Source organism: Protopterus annectens, chromosome 1.part1, assembly GCF_019279795.1.
Source record: "Protopterus annectens isolate FY-2018-M chromosome 1.part1, PAN1.0, whole genome shotgun sequence".
In the NCBI taxonomy this organism is placed as follows: Eukaryota; Metazoa; Chordata; order Ceratodontiformes; family Protopteridae; genus Protopterus; species Protopterus annectens.
In genome coordinates, this window is record NC_056726.1 from 762,203,811 (window position 1) to 762,221,837 (window position 18,027).

The window sequence follows — 18,027 nt, forward strand, 5'->3', positions numbered from 1 at the left end:
CCTTTTTTTGGAGAATAGCTTTTTGGTTCTGTTTGGGATAGCACGATTCATGCACTCATGTAAGTGGTTATAGAGTGCATCTGTGTAGGATTCAGCAGTTGTAACTGTATTGCCCATCTGCATGGGTGTCATGAAGTTCACCACTGTCTTAAGAAGCATGAAGTTGGCTTTGGAGAAATTTTTTACCGTGGTTTCCTTAATGGGGGGTGGGGTGGGGTGAGATGTGGATATCAAGGGTGATTAGCTTATGGTCGGATCGGACCAACGAGGAGTTGACTTCAGGTGTGGAACACTGGTCACTCATGTTGGTAATGACTAGGTCTAGGATATTGTTGCCCCTGGTGGTGGTGTGGATAAGTTGATCCAGGGCATTGGAGTTTATGAATTCCAGAAAGCATTGAGCTAAGGAGTTGGTACACAAGTAGTTTTCCCAGTTAATGGTGGGGTAGTTAAAGTCGCCCATTATTAGGGTGTTTGGTTGAACCCTAATATTTTCCAGTACATCAAGAAAAGAGGAGTGGGAATCCTGGGGCATGGTGGGGGATCTGTAGCAAGCTACAGTTTGGATTGCAGTTTTGCCCAGAGTTAGTTGCACTTGGATAACCTGGGATGCATTATGCTGAGCAACTAGCCTGGAGGTGTGGATATCCTTAATGAATATGGACACACCTCCACCTTTGGTGTTTCGGTCCAGGTTACATGGCCGAAAAGTGTGGTATGAATTATAGCCTGGTAGTTAGGGCTGCTCTCTGGAGCCTTGAACCAGGTGTCAGTCACTGCACAGATATCTTATGTTCTCCATTTTAAGGAGTGCCTCGAGTGAGTGCATTTTGAGATTTATACTTCTAGCATTGAGTAGCATTACCATCAGTTTTTGCTTGCCTGTTCCTTTTACGGTGGTGAATTTGTCATTTAAACCTTGCCTAAAAAAGGCACTATAGGGGCTGCAAGAGCCTTAGCCAGTATCTGGAATCTCAGGGGCGACAGATGCAGGCTATCTGTGGCAAAGCATCGTGGTCTGTTGACCATGTCATCCCAAGCAGATAGATAGTGGATCCCCTTAGAATGACACTAAGCTTAGCCAATTGTTGAGGTCAATCATTTTGTCCTTGTACTGCAGTATCATCCTGGGTGATGGCAGAATGCTACTCAGGGCTACGGTCATACCTGCCTGGACTACAAGATCGGAGGGCTCTTCCATGTCTCTTTTCATGTAGTCCAGGGAGGTACGTCTCAGGTCATTCACACCAACATGGACAATGACAGAGTCATATTTATAATTGTTGTGGAGTGACCTGAGTGCGTGGGTTATGTGCCGGATACTGGCACCCAACAGGCAGCTAACAGTAACCTTCTCCTTGTTTAGCCTGGTGAGTGGGGACATCGGTGTGCCTGACTATAGAATCACCTATGACTAGTGTGTTGGGTACATTGTATTGCCTTATTGGCTGTGGTTGAGTGGCACTAAGCTCTCCACTCTCACTTCCCTTGCTAATGCCTCAATGAGATTGATCTCGAACGCAGTCGAGGCCACCCTCACAAGTGACGGGTACAGGCATTGCTGTTAGGCATCATGCTTGGCTTCACCTTTGCAGATTTGCAGACAACCTCAAGGCCCCGTTCGATGGATCAACTCTCTTTGGTCCTTTGGTCAAGGAAACATTGACCTGCAATGATCAGGAGGGAAAGATTTCGTCCGAAGTGGGGATCAGGTTTTCTACTCCCCAACATTCCTTCTCTAAGACTCAGAGGGGTAGTAAAAAGGTCTGGTTCCACAGGACGCAGTTTTCCTTCTAGTGTGCTCCTCAGGAATCCCCTTCTTCTGGCCAGGTAAGGGGATTTGATGGCAGACGGCACCCTAGAGGCAGAGGAGGTCTGCAAAATCAGGGCTTCTGAGAACCCTTCTCGTAAAAGCCGCCACAGCGCTCCTGAAGTGATGCCTGACTGTCCAGCCCTGGAAGCAGTCAGGGGTCTTATCGCCTTGCACCACCTGGCTTGGGCTGCTGTTACCTCAGACCAGTGGGTGCTAAGCATTGTGTCCGATGAATACATTATATCCTTCAGTCACCCCCCTCCAATGCAAAGGTCACTCCTGGATGTCACACCCTGCCAAAGGGAGTTGGCTCACATAGAGGTGCAAGACCTCCTACAAAAAAGGGCCACCCAGAAGGTCCGAACAGGACAGCAAGGATCCGGCACTTACTCTGGCTTCTTTTTAGTGCCCAGAAAAACAGTGAACCTGCGTCCCATTCTGGACCTCAACAGTTGAATTTATTGGTCAAGAAGTCAAAGTTCTGGATGTTCACTGTGCAGTCCATCCTTCCGCTTCTGCACAAGGACGATTGGATGTGCTCGATAGATCTCAAGGATGCATACTATTACATAAAAATAGACATGCACTCCAGGAGATTCCTGCACTTCCAGCTGGGGGCCAGTCATTATCAATTCAGAGCCCTGCCCTTCGGTCTCACCTCTGCCTCCCGGGTGTTCACCAAACGTATGGCAGTGGTAGCAGCCCATCTCCGGCTGCAGGGGTTTCAGGTTTTCCCGTACCTAGAGGATGGGCTCCTCATGGCTCCCAGAAAGCATCTTCTCTTCCTAGCCACAGACTTCATCTAAATCTTATTTCACAATCAGGGGATTACTGTCAACCTTCCCAAGTCTCATCTTCCTCCGTATCAGAGACTGGAATTCATAGGTGTTCTTCTGGACATGGTGTTGGAGACTACAGCTCTTTCCCTGCCCAGGGTAGACATGATCCAGGAGTAAGTTCTCCTCCTCTTGGATCGGGACAGTGTCCCTGCCCATCTAGTTTTTCAAGCCCTCAGGTCGATGGCAGCGGCTGTTCAGTTGGTTCTTCTCATCAGGTATCACATGTGAGTGCTTCAATGGACCCTGACCGTACAGTGGTCAGCTCACCTATTTCCATGCCAATCCGAATATCTCGAGTCTGCCGGCGTCACTTGAATTGGTGGCTCTGGTCCGAGGATCTTTTGCTAGAGAGACCTTTTTGTCTACCGCAACCCCAAGCCACATTGACCAAGGATGCCTCCCTGTTGGGGTAGGGGTGGGGCATTTTCAGGGAAGGATGGTCCAAGGCACATGGTCCCCCTCGGAGACCAGGTTGCACATCATTGTCCTTGAGATAAGAGCGGTCCTACTATCATTGCAAGCTTTCCAGGACCTTCTCCCTCGTGGGACTGTTGCAGTTCAGACGGACAGTAAAATAAGTAATAAGAAAGAAAACCTGGCCAGCATACTGTTACAACAACAAATTGCAGTTGCTCAACAAAAAAGAAAGGAACTGTACCAGAACCACAAAGCATCACGTACCACTGTAACACTGTTTATTGCAAGTACTGAGTACTTTTCACAGATAACACTGCTTCATGAGGCAAAAGACTCAAACATATTAATACCAGGCTTTAAATACACGTCTAATTAGAAGACTGATAAAATCAATTTAAAATTTAAAGAAATATGTATAGTCATAAAAAAACACAATATAAATCACTTAATACAGTTATGTAGAAACTTTAATTCGGGTTTCAAACAAAAAACTTCATTGAGACCCAGAGGGTAAGATGCTCTAAAATATAAAATCCATCTATTTTCACTTCTTTCGTTGGTATTTATTGTATCACCCCCTCTTAGTGAAGTATAAATGTTTTCTAAAATTAAAAACTTAAAACTATGTGTATCATCAGTGTCATTTATTTATTTATTGACATTTGTTAACTGAGTTTGTCCAACTGGGCTTGTGGCCCATTTTCAGTGGAGACCTGAGGAGAAAAGCTCCAGCAGTACATTTTTAATCAAGTACAATTTTAAACAATATTGATAAAATAGCAGTTATAGCAAAAAGATTCACATATGCATAAAGTTAAAGTTGCATTAAAAAGAAGCTTAGTAACATAATTTTACATTGATATAGTTCAATAGGTCAACAATAATTTTTTTTTGTTTGTATAAAATTATGCAAATGCATAGTAGACACATTGGAGAGAGAGGTGTAATGAGGTACAAAGTATGGACCTTTTGAGGGTACATAAAGGGAAGGAAGATTAGGTGAGGTTATGGCAAGGTCAGGTCTTGGAATTGAGAAAATAAGCTTTTAGTTCATTTTTAAAGTGTGAGGTGTGGGAGATTGAACGTAAGTCAAGGGGAAGTTTGTTCCAAGCATGGGCAAGGGAGTGTTTGTAGAGTAGTTTGCCTACTGACCTTTTTGGGTGGTAGACATCAAGTAATTGTTGGTTAGAAGTACGGAGGGTCCGGGATGGGATGTAGAGGGAGACTAAGGAAGATAGAGATGGACAGAAGGAGGTTTTATAAAGAATAGAGTGTAGCATATGAAATTGATAAGATAGAAATTGGGGAAGTTCAAGCCATTGAAGAGAGTTAAAGAAATGCAGTGTCATGTATGTATTTATACAAAGAATTAGTTAAAACCTCTCTCTTTTTCTGAAATTTGGGTGCTAATGCGATCCTTAAACCATTGATTAGTTTTTCCCACATAAAATGAATCACATTTTGTGCACCTTGCATGTATACTAAATTCTTAGTATAACAATTTTCATATGCTTGAACATTAAACAGTTTTTCTAATAGGAAATAGGATCGATAAAACTGGTATCCGTAAAGATATATTTACAGCAAGTACATTGATGACATTTAAAAGTACCTATTTTTCTTATGTTTTGTAAGTTATGTTTCTTTTACTCTTTATGACATGATCCATTTTTAAGGGTAGTGCTTCTTCTACAAGTAGAAACAGGACTACTTAAATGAACTTCTTATAATTTCGGGAACTTGCGATAAAAGGGGCCAACATTTCTTAATGATATCTTTAATTATGTTTGTATTTTGATCATATGTAAGAATATACTTACGTTCTGTATGATTGTTACTCCTAGTATTAGTATTTTTTTTTGTCATTTATTTTTGTTAGAAAATTTTGGAAAGGAAATTCTGCCAGTAGGGATGACTGTAATTAGAGGTACAGAGAATAGGTACGAGGGAGCTGGAATTTACTGGAGAAGACTGACAAAGGAACCAAGATACTGGGAGAACATAACTGGAGAGGGAATGTAATATAATGGGAAGAGGCTAAGAACACATTTGGACTGCAGATTAGACACTGCCTTCACTATCGGGGCTTGATATCAGAGTATAGGCAAAGGGAAAGGGATAAAGGAGTACTGGGTGAAATACCTGCTCTGGTAAAGTTTTAAGGCGAATCTAGAACAGTAGCTACTGTTTAAAAAAAGGAATAATTAGTAGGGCATATAAAATATTACATGATAGCTATAGGAAGCAATCAGAGGAGGTTAGAAAAGATTGGGAAGAGAGATTGTATAAACAATTCGCAAGGAAATAATGGGACGACATATGTATGGCTCCCAAATATGCAACAAAGTCTAGAAGATTTAGGATTTTTGTTTGGAACTGTTTGCATAGGTATTTTTATACCCCAAGCAGACTCCAAATAATGTTTCCTCAGGTAGATGGCAAATGTTGGATGTGGGATGGGGAAGGAAGACATAATTGGGAACATATGTTCTGGAATTATAATGAGCCAACAGACTAAAAATTCCCTACAGAGTACTCTGTCAGTGATAAAAATTCCTTTTCTGTGCAGAACCTAATTACAGTATGTGCAAAATACCATAGAATGAAGGCTGTTGTATCTCAAAAGCTGCAGGATTAAACATCTGGTATTTTATAGATGTTCTATGTTCCCTGAAAGTTTTTGCACATAATTGTGAACAGAGACAGGCGAGTTATTTTTTAGCTCTGAAGCTACATTCTTCATCTCATCCTGTCATGCTTTCTTTATTTCAAGTGCATCTTTGATATGGCTTTCTGTTACTGTGCCATTAAGGTCCACAGCTATACATTTAATCCTTTCAGTTTTTCATGACCTGGCAGAAGGTATGTTATAGGCCAGCACCACTCAGTTATGCATTTCCTGAAAGAAAGTATTCTTCTTAGACCTCTGTAAGAAATCTCTTACTGCTCTGGAAAGTAAATGCTATAACTAGTAGACTTTACCATTATTTTTCTTTTAGGTTCATAGGTTCATAGGTTCGTACTAGGCTATCTGCCCTAGGGCATTTATAAGCCTAGCCAGAGTGTATGTGGCTTACACCACCCCTTAGGATGAGAATACTATGCCCTTTTAGGGTTTAGTTTACTATGCCTCTGTCTAGTAGTGACACAGAGATGACCCCCGGGGTAAACTTATGATCTCCCATCCACTCGTCGAGATTTCTCTTGAATAGAGTCAGTGAGGAGCTCTGCCTAACATGGACTGGGATTCTGTTCCAGAGTATAGGGAGCCTCTGGGTTATGAATCTGTCCCTCCAGCATGTTCTATTTATTTCTGTGTTGAGGTTTAAGTCACTTGTTCTCGTGGCTCTGATGGATTTGGATTTTCTGAGGTGGAGCATGTCCATTAATTCAGGATTGGACATGGCCTTGTACGTCAGGCACAGATCACCTCTGAGTAGGCGGTATGCGACTGAATAGACCTGGAGTTTTTTCAGTCGGGCAGCATATGACATATGTTTAAGACCCTTTATCCTCTTGGTGAGGAACTTTTGGGGTCTTTCCAACTGCTGCAGGTGTCGGGTGAGATACATCCCAAATGGGGCATTGTACTCAATCATTGGCCTGATAAGAGAAGAGTACAGGGGCACAATGACCTCTCTTGATCTAGATGTGAAACCCTTCATGATAAGGTGGGCAATATAGAAGGCCTTCCTAACCACTTTGGCAATGTGAGTGTCAAATGAGAGGTTACTGTCAACCTGGGTCCCTAGGTCCCTGATTACCTCTTCCGTACTTAATGGATTACCGCCTATGTGGTAATTTGTCTGTACCTTGTTTTTCCCAAAGGGTATGACTATACATTTCTTGGCGTTCAGCTTAAGGCCATGGCTCTGGCACCAATTATCCGTTTCTATGAGGCCTCTCTGAAGGATGTTTGTGTCCGCTGGAGTATCAATTATGGCCCAGTTTGCAGTCATCTGCGAACTTTGTCAGCCACAATCCTCCTATGTTTGCCTGTACCTCAGAAAAATAAATGCCGAACAAGAGGGGTCCCAGGACTGAGCCCTGTGGGACACCGCTTGTGACTGGCTTAGAGTCTGACATAGCTCCAGCAACTCTGACCCTGTGGGTTCTGTCCTTGAGCCAGTTTGCAACCCATCTTGTGACATATGGGTTTACATTTAAGCTGGTGAGTTTGTCTATGATGCCCGAGTGGGGTATTGTGTCAAAGGCTTTTGCAAGGTCAAGGTAGGCTGTGTGAACTGCCTTGCCCTCATCAATGGCCTTAGTGACTGTTTCAAAAAAGTCGACCAAGTTCAAAAGGCAGGTTCTGCCCTTGACAAAGCCAAATTGGGTAGGATCCAACGTCTGTAGGTCCCCAATGTCTTTGTTTATGAGTTCCATAATGATCCTGTCCATAGCTTTGCAGACCAGGCTCGTCAAGCTTATGGGGCGGTAATTTCCAGGGTCCGTAGAAGCACCGCCTTTGTGAAGTGGGACTACTGTTGCTATACGCCACTCTTTGGGTATGTATCCTGCAGTAAGGCTAAGATTAAACAGCAGCCGTATGTGTGGGTTTAGTTCCTCTTGGAGTTCATGTAGCACACAGCCCGGGACACCATCCGGTCCCATTGATGCTGTATTTTTAGCTTTAGAGAGGGCGGCTCTCACCTGGACATCTGAGATGTTAGGGAGGCTACACTCTGCTGGGATAGTTATTTCTCCTTTTGGGGGAGGGGAGGAGAAATTTGCACTGAACCTGTCTGCCAGAATGTTGGCAATGTCAGTGGGTTCAGTGTATTTTGTGTCATTTTGGACTAACTCTGAGCATATCTGGGAATTTCCACCCAGGTTTCTAACATAGCTAAAGAAGGCCTTGTGATTGTCTTTTGCGATTTTTCTCTCAAAGTTGGCCTTGGATGATTTTATGAGTGATCGTAGTTTTTTGCTAGTACTGATCAGAGATGCCTTCCCTTTTAGGGATTTTGCTCTGTCATGTAGTAGCTTCCTCCTCCTGTTGTAAAGTTTGTTTATGGCTGGGGTCCACCAGACCGGCCTGCCTTTGGGGAATAGGTCTTGGTTTTATTTGGGATTGCATGATCCATGCATTCTTGAAGGTGCCCATAGAAGGCATTTGCAAAAGATTCAGCAGTGTGGGTTGTGGTTTCCACTGGCCCAGGGGCCTTGAAAGATACCACTTCAGTCTTAAGAAGTGTGAAGTTTGCTTTTGAGAAGTTCTTCACTGTGGTCTTTGTGCAGGGGTGGGGGCGGGATGTGGATTTCCAGTGAGATTAATTTATGGTCTGATCTTACCAAAGAGGGATGTACTTTCGGTGTGGAGCATTTTGTCCCCATGTTTGTAATGATCAGGTCTAGTATATTGTCTCCTCTTGTGGGAATGGTGACTAGTTGTTCCATTGCATTTGAGTTTATGAATTCTAGGAACCTTTGGGCTAGGGTGTTGGGGCTTGAGTAATGTTCCCAGTCTATGTTTGGGTAGTTGAAGTCTCCCAAAATGATGGTATTTGGAGAGACATTCATACTCTCCAGTGTCTTCAGGAAGGCTGTGTGGGGTTCCTGAGTTTGAGAGGGTGGTCTGTAGCATGCTACAAACTGTAAGGCAGTTTTGCCTATGGTTAGTTGCACCTGGATAGTCTCCGATGCTTCGTGCGTTGCCACTAACCTGGAGGTGTGGGTATCTTTGATGAAAATGGATACTCCCTCCTTTTGTGGTTCGGTCCAAGTTTTGGGGCCGGAAAGCATGATATGAGGTAAAACCTGATAGTGCTGGGGTGCTCTCAGGAGCCTTGAACCAGGTTTCAGTCACTGCACAGACATCGATGTTCTCCATACTGAGGAGGGCTTCGAGGTGCATCTTGAGGTTTAGACTTCTGGCATTGAGCAGCATTACCCTTAGTTTTTTCCACTTGTGTTTTCTAGGAGGTAGGTTTGTCATTTGAGCCTTGCCTAAAAAAGGCACTATGGGGGTGGCAAGAGCCTTGGCCAAAATCCGGAAGCCCAGGGGTGACAGGTGCAAGCCATCCCTTGCGAAGCAGCGTGGCTTGTCAAGCATGTCATCCCAAGCAGACAGACACTGGATCCCCTTAGAATGACACCAGTAATTAAGCCAGTTGTTAAAACTGATCATTTTGTCTTTGTACTGTGGCATCATTCTTGGTGAGGGTAAGATGTTGCTCAGTGTCAGGGTCATACCGGCCTGGGCTACATAATCAGAGAGCTCCTCTATGTCTCTTTTCATGTAGTCCAGGGAGGTACATCTCAGGTCGTTCACACCGGCATGTACAATGACTGAGTCATATTTGTACTTGCTGTGGAGTGAACTGAGTGCTTGTGTTATGTGGCGGATTCTAGCTCCCGACAGGCAGCTTACTGTGACCCTCTCCTTGTTCAGTCTGTTGAGCGGGACGTCAGTGTGCCTGACTATGGAGTCACCTATTACAAGTGTGTCTGGCATGTTGTTTGGCCTTAAGGGCTGTGACTGTTTAGCACACTGACTTTGTGAACTATGTGTTGCATGTGCTATGTCTTGAGGCGGTGGTTGCTTGGGTGTCTGCTTTGGAGGCCTCTGTTGTTTTGGTAGATTTTTAATCAGCGCCTCCAAGTATGTTTTTGTGTGTTTATGTGTTTGGTTTGCAGTTGTGATAGTTCTATGTGAGACTGGGTTTGTGGTGTGCGTGGTTACCTTCTCCTCCTGACTGGTCTTGCCAGTACTGAATTGACAGAGCTCAGCCTCCAGTTTGGCTATATAGTTGCATCTCTCGCATATATTTGTATTTGTTGGGAGGAGGAGAGGGTTGTCTGTGTACATGAGGCAATTGTAACATTGCCTCAAGATTCCCAGATTCACCAGCTGAACAGGAGAGGACGCCAGCAACTGACCCTTCGACATGCTATAAATAGTGAAAAAGATTGCTGTGTAACTGAGTCAGAAAGGACCTATAGGGAAATGGGTACTCAACAGAATTTAGGTGAATGAAGTACTTTCGTTTGTTTGAGTGCTTTACCTGTATACAAAATGCTTTAGGAGCAAGTGCTGAGCTTTTCAGATAGAGTTTAGGCTGTTTAGACTGCAAGTAGAACAGTTCTAAGGGAAAATTGAACAGCAGACTTGGCGGAGCCAGAAAAAGTTTAACCTTGTTTAACCGGCGCTAAAGCCATGCAAACGCGGATTTTAAGCAGTGAACTACAAAAGAGCTAGGAATGGTCCCAAACAACCAATTACTAACAGCTTCTTGTGCTGAGGTCACTTCCCCCAAGGACAGGTAGGCTGCTCAAGGCTCCCCAATCCCACTGGTGAGCAAAGAAACTTCCTTCTATCCAAGTAAGGTAATGGACAACACAGGAACTACACCACAGCCCAGAATACAGCAATGCCTGTATACTGGTCTAAACTAGTCGAGAAAGGCGGGAAAACAAGGATTATTTTTTTGTTTTTTTGGTTTTTTTTTGCAGAAATACACAGAAAATGCAGAGACAGTGATAACTTAGTTACACAGGCTAGCCCACTTTAGTGGGCAGCCTCCACAGTTCAATTAAACAAACAAACAGGCAAACTTTCGACTAAATTCGACTAAATGTAACTTTAAGTGCAGAATTTAAAATAAATGCAGTAATGAGTAAAAAAACAGTTTTTAACTAGCCATTACTTTGGACATCATGTGTGTGCGCTAAAAGACAGAAGGAATAGGCCTTTGGTTTAATAGGGTTTGCGGCTTATCCAGTAGCTGGTGCAACAAGTTGATTTGGTAGAACAAGGCTGTTTATCTGTCATCAAAACTTGTTTTATTATGCTGTGTATAGTAGCTATCAATTTTTTTCAGAAAATGTTGGAATTGTCAGCTGTTGTGTGCATTTAGACTTTCTTTTTTCATGAGGATCTGAAAGCTGATTTAGAGGTGACCCTGAAACAGTCTGTTCATCTACCAGTCTTCTTCATTAAGGATCCAAACAGGATAGAAGGTATTTTCCACACTTTGGATGTGTATCCTCAGATGTTACAGAACAGATACCGCAGCACACAAAGAGTCCCCAAGTGAAAAAAACGTGGATACTGTGAACAAACACTGTGGGACTCACCACGAGCAAGTAGAATGTTCATTCAAAAATCATGAGGCATAATTTCCAACCAAAACGATTTATTGAGAATGAAATACAGGAGTGCAGGATAAGCGCTTTCGCGTACTGCAACGTACGCTTCTTCAGATCAATTTTAGAGTAAAATCTGTTCATTTAAATACAACTATAATAAAGCCAATTATTCAATTAATCTATTAATCAATATAACTGGCGCTCTATCTATCTTAAACCTGCTTTAAAGATATATGCAAACTATAAAACAGCACTTAAAACATTTAATAACATATATATTGATATATAGGTTAAAATACAGGCTAAAAAATATATATAAAGCCCATAAAACATAGCTAATCCATGACTTAAAGCATAATCTAAATGCTCCTGAAATAAAAAATAAAAAATAAAAATGACTTCTACTACCTATTGAATACTCTAACATCACTTAGTATTCATAATATAAACAATCATAAGTAATGATAAAGTAAAAGGAAACGTTAAAGCTGTTCCTATCTAATTTGCATTCATATTAAAATCAATAACTATCGGTCCCTGTATTTAATACACAAAGCATATTCTTATTTAATAGAATGTAATAAATATGAAATAAAATCTAATGTGTTAAATTTTAATAAAGCAGCAATATTCTAATATGCAATCTATTAAAATACATAGTATAATAATTAAATAAATAAATAAGCTATAAATAATTTTATATACACAAAAATCCATCAATATTTACAAATATTTAATTATATACTTGTATAAATTACAATTTGATCTTGACCATGGATCTAACCAAGATGTTCACTTTCTAGATTTTAGTACAGGTTTAAGTGAAACATATAAATTCAGACCTGGAGGCATATGTGCTCTTAGTTTGAAAATCCACTCCAGTTCGACCTTCTCTAAGGTATTCACATGGTCCCCTCCTCTCTCACTCTTTGTCAGTAGCTGAAGGACTCTAAAACTAAAAGTATGATCTTGAAAGGCTATAATATGCTTAGCTAAAGCATTCTGTTCCTTCTTCTGTCGAATATCATATATATGGTTATACACCCTCTTCTTAAATGGTCTCTTAGTTAACCCTACATAGAACGCTGGACATAGATCACAAGTGGCAAGATATATCAAATTTTGTGTCTCACAGGTGGCATAAAACCTCGGTGCAAATGTGAAATTGAGTGTGGGATGAATAAACTCTTGATCCTTACTTATGTACTTACATGTACTACAGTGTGTACATGGATAGGTACCTTGTAGGCCCACTCTACCTGAAGCCATCTCTTTTCCAGGTTTAAAACTATCATATAGCAGTCTTTTCAAATTCCTGTGGTTGTGATAGGCAAAACTTGGTTTGTTGCCTACTAATTGTAGGGTACTCTGGTCAACTATTAGTACTTTCTAATTGTTCTGTATGATATTCCTTATGGCTATATAGTCATTAGTATAAGTAATGGTTAGCCTAACTCTATCACTAGATAAATGGCTGGGATGAGCAGTCTTAGGTCTCTGCCCATTTAAAGGTAGACTTACTTTCAACTGATGGAATACATCTGATCTTATTTCCTTAACCATTTTTCTATCATAGCCCCTTTCCACAAATAATTCTTCCATGAGGTAAATCTGTTCTGATCTAGTGGCTTCATCTTTGCACATCCTACCAATTTGAATGAATTGCCTCCTAACAATGCCAGGGAAGACATGCCTGGGATGCATGCTGTCAAAACTCAGGAGCGTGTTTTTCCAATAAGGTTTCCTGTATAACGTGGAAACTAGCTCACCTGCTCGAATACTCAAATTCACATCCAAGAAGTTGATCTCAGTATGGGAGGCTTCCATGGTGAAGCTCAGGAAGTTACTGGTGGTTTCTAAATAGTCAAGGAAACTTTCAAACTCAACCCTAGTTCCTTCCCACACAATCAGTATATCGTCTACAAACCTCTTGTAGGCGATGATCTTCTTATACATCTCATGGGGGAACAAATGTTCTTTCTCCCAGTGATAAACCATCAGGTTAGCATACGTGTTGGCACACGAAGTGCCCATGGCTACTCCCCACTACTGATGGTATAACTGAGTCCCAAATGGGAACACATTGTACGATAGAACCAAATCCAGCAACTGACAGACAAGAATCTGTCTGTCATTGCTGAAATCAGTATCCGTCAACATGAGCTCCCTGATCGCCTGTACTCACACTTCATTGGGGATAGATGTAAATACATTTTTAACATCTAGGGTGATTAACACATGAATATCTCTCTCCAAACTGACCTCTAACTGCTCAAGTGAATCAAGCAAATGGTACGTGTCTTTCAAAATATGTGGTACCTTATCTACAATTGGGCGTAAAACTTTTTCTAAATAGACAGAGATGTTTTCTGTCGCCCAACCATCGCCTGAGACAATGGGCCTCATAGGTGGTGGGGTCAGGCCTTTGTGCATTTTGGGAAGCCCTTTTATCAAGGGAATCCATATAAAATATTTATGGAAGAAGGTATATAGATCTTTAGTGATTTGTTGGCACATAAGCATGTCAAACAAGGATTCTTCAACAATATTATGAATATCATTTACCTTGCTCATAGTAATAGGTACATAGGTTTTAGTATCATTAAGCATAACATGCATACTAGCAACATAGTCTTCAGTATCAAAAAGCACAATCCCTCCCCCTTTATCCGCTGGTCTGACAGTCAAAGCACTGGTTCTGGATAAAAAATCCAGAGATTCTTTCTCTTTCTTAGTCATGTTGAAGTATTTACATTTCCTATTAGTATTGTTATAGAAATATTCGTATAAATCATCCTCACATAGTTTAATGAAACACTCAACATGCATAGGCAGTGGGGGAGAGAAAAGAAAGTGAACCTCTTGGTTAGATCCATGGTCAAGATCAAATTGTAATTTATACAAGTATATAATTAAATATTTGTAAATATTGATGGATTTTGTGTATATAAAATTATTTATAGCTTATTTATTTATTTAATTATTATACTATGTATTTTAATAGATTGCATATTAGAATATTGCTGCTTTATTAAAATTTAACACATTAGATTTTATTTCATATTTATTACATTCTATTAAATAAGAATATGCTTTGTGTATTAAATACAGGGACCGATAGTTATTGATTTTAATATGAATGCAAATTAGATAGGAACAGCTTTAACGTTTCCTTTTACTTTATCATTACTTATGATTGTTTATATTATGAATACTAAGTGATGTTAGAGTATTCAATAGGTAGTAGAAGTCATTTTTATTTTTTTATTTTTTATTTCAGGATCATTTAGATTATGCTTTAAGTCATGGATTAGCTATGTTTTATGGGCTTTATATATATTTTTTAGCCTGTATTTTAACCTATATATCAATATATATGTTATTAAATATTTTAAGTGCTGTTTTATAGTTTGCATATATCTTTAAAGCAGGTTTAAGATAGATAGAGTGCCAGTTATATTGATTAATAGATTAATTGAATAATTGGCTTTATTATAGTTGTATTTAAATGAACAGATTTTACTCTAAAATTGATCTGAAGAAGCGTACGTTGCAGTACGCGAAAGCGCTTATCCTGCACTCCTGTATTTCATTCTCAATAAATCGTTTTGGTTGGAAATTATGCCTCATGATTTTTGAATGAACATTCTACTTGCTCGTGGTGAGTCCCACAGTGTTTGTTCACAGTATCCACGTTTTTTCACTTGGGGACTCTTTGTGTGCTGCGGTATCTGTTCTGTAACTGTTTTTATCATTTGCCGCACCACCCCACGATATGGCGAATTCATCTATAGAATTACCCTTTAATCCGGAGCCGAGGACACTTGGTGATAAGTGGAACCATATCATCAGACACACCAGCAATCCTTTATTGACCCTGGATTTACAGCTCCAAGTCACTGAGAGCGACAGAGGTACTGTTGACCATATTGAAGAGTTTTTTACTTTGATGAAAGAACTTGAGAATGATCTATTTAAATACCAAAGATTAGTTTGGCAGCGTAAACACATGGAAGCCTGCCTCCACTTTAAGATTGTCCCCAGGGGTCTGAGGGTGCTTTGTATGCCCACCTATGGGGACAGTCATCCGGACTTACTCAAACAATGGCAAGAATTAAACCTGGACTTAAGCTACAAATACATTAAATTGATCATTGATTATTTCTCCCCACTAGAAGAACAGTTGTTGGTCAAAATTGAACAGTTAAATCGTGAGCTACGTGATCGCTTTAACACTGAACTTTGTTTGAACAAACTGGATCACTTGTATGGGCAGATACAGTCATACAGTGATAGGTTACAATTAACCAAGCACCGTAAACTCCTTAGAGACCATAAGGATTTCTTATTGGGCAACGTCTTCGTCTGGCCGAGACGCTCCAATCCAAATGAGGGAGAAGATCGGTTGCACCATCACTCAACGTCTACAGAACGCACACTTACTACCACAGAAGTGTGCACACCCTCAGAGCAGACAACGGAGACGGATACATTTAGCAGCAGCTCCGACGGAGCTTTTGTTACCCCTCCTAATGAGTTACCAGCTTTGGTAACGGACTTGTTAATACAGACTCCTCTACCTAATCAAGAGGCTAACTTGATTCAGATGGGTTACCAACTAAAGGGAGCTAAACCCAAAGAAGTACATTTGGATAAAGATGTCGGTCGCCCTTTTTTTCCTCTCCCTGTGAAAACACAGAATCACCAGAGGGGTCGATTCAACAGTTGGGACAGGAAGAAAAGGAAGTTTTCGGAAGACAGTCCACAGCAGAGACGCCGAAGAAAACAGTAAAGACTTTATGTTTTAATTTGTCTAACACTGTTTTATCTGATTCAGTCGTTAGTTTGTCAAATAGAGGGCTTACCTTTATTCCCTCACAGGGAAGTAATTTAAAAGAACTTTTGGTAGACCTCAGGATGTTTGGGAGAAATTTAGCTTTGAAATTACACTTTAAGGACAAGAATGGCTCTAACCTTAGTAATATTGGCATATTAGATGAATGTAAACTGAAAAGTGTTTTCTCCCCCCCACTGCCTATGCATGTTGAGTGCTTTATCAAATTATGTGAGGATGATTTATACGAATATTTTTATAACAATACTAATAGGAAATGTAAATACTTCAACATGACTAAGAAAGAGAAAGAATATCTGGACTTTTTATCCAGAACCAGTGCTTTGACTGTCAGACCAGTGGATAAAGGGGGAGGGATTGTGCTTTTTGATACTGAAGACTATGTTGCTACTATGCATGTTATGCTTAATGATACTAAAACCTATGTACCTATTACTATGAACAAGGTAAATGATATTCATAATATTGTTGAAGAATCCTTGTTTGACATGCTTATGTGCCAACAAATCACTAAAGATCTATATACCTTCTTCCATAAAGATTTTATATGGATTCCCTTGATAAAAGGGCTTCCCAAAATGCACAAAGGCCTGACCCCACCACCTATGAGGCCCATTGTCTCAGGCGATGGTTGGGCGACAGAAAACATCTCTGTCTATTTAGAAAAAGTTTTACGCCCAATTGTAGATAAGGTACCACATATTTTGAAAGACACGTACCATTTGCTTGATTCACTTGAGCAGTTAGAGGTCAGTTTGGAGAGAGATATTCATGTGTTAATCACCCTAGATGTTAAAAATTTATTTACATCTATCCCCAATGAAGTGGGAGTACAGGCGATCAGGGAGCTCATGTTGACGGATACTGATTTCAGCAATGACAGACAGATTCTTGTCTGTCAGTTGCTGGATTTGGTTCTATCGTACAATGTGTTCCCATTTGGGACTCAGTTATACCATCAGAAGTGGGGAGTAGCCATGGGCACTTCGTGTGCCAACACGTATGCTAACCTGATGGTTTATCACTGGGAGAAAGAACATTTGTTCCCCCATGAGATGTATAAGAAGATCATCGCCTACAAGAGGTTTGTAGACGATATACTGATTGTGTGGGAAGGAACTAGGGTTGAGTTTGAAAGTTTCCTTGACTATTTAGAAACCACCAGTAACTTCCTGAGCTTCACCATGGAAGCCTCCCATACTGAGATCAACTTCTTGGATGTGAATTTGAGTATTCGAGCAGGTGAGCTAGTTTCCACGTTATACAGGAAACCTTATTGGAAAAACACGCTCCTGAGTTTTGACAGCATGCATCCCAGGCATGTCTTCCCTGGCATTGTTAGGAGTCAATTCATTCGAATTGGTAGGATGTGCAAAGATGAAGCCACTAGATCAGAACAGATTGACCTCATGGAAGAATTATTTGTGGAAAGGGGCTATGATAGAAAAATGGTTAAGGAAATAAGATCAGATGTATTCCATCAGTTTAAAGTAAGTCTACCTTTAAATGGGCAGAGACCTAAGACTGCTCATCCCAGCCATTTATCTAGTGATAGAGTTAGGCTAACCATTACTTATACTAATGACTATATAGCCGTAAGGAATATCATACAGAACAATTAGAAAGTACTAATAGTTGACCAGAGTACCCTACAATTAGTAGGCAACAAACCAAGTTTTGCCTATCACAACCACAGGAATTTGAAAAGACTGCTATGTGATAGTTTTAAACCTGAAAAAGAGATGGCTTCAGGTAGAGTGGGCCTACAAGGTACCTATCCATGTACACACTGTAGTACATGTAAGTACATAAGTAAGGATCAAGAGTTTATTCATCCCACACTCAATTTCACATTTGCACCGAGGTTTTATGCCACCTGTGAGATACAAAATTTGATATATCTTGCCACTTGTGATCTATGTCCAGCGTTCTATGTAGGGTTAACTAAGAGACCATTTAAGAAGAGGGTGTATAACCATATATATGATATTCGACAGAAGAAGGAACAGAAT

General features: G+C 40.7%; 1 protein-coding gene across 1 annotated transcript in view; it reads right to left on the reverse strand.

The window, feature by feature from the left end:
• LOC122815002 (nuclear factor 7, brain-like) overlaps positions 1-13,194 on the reverse strand; it is a 97,458-nt gene extending 84,264 nt beyond the window's left edge. The window contains exon 1 of the mRNA XM_044087258.1: positions 12,930-13,194. Coding sequence (XP_043943193.1) covers positions 12,930-13,194 — 265 coding nt within the window. The remainder of the gene's footprint in view (positions 1-12,929) is intronic.
• Between the last annotated feature and the right edge of the window lie 4,833 nt (positions 13,195-18,027).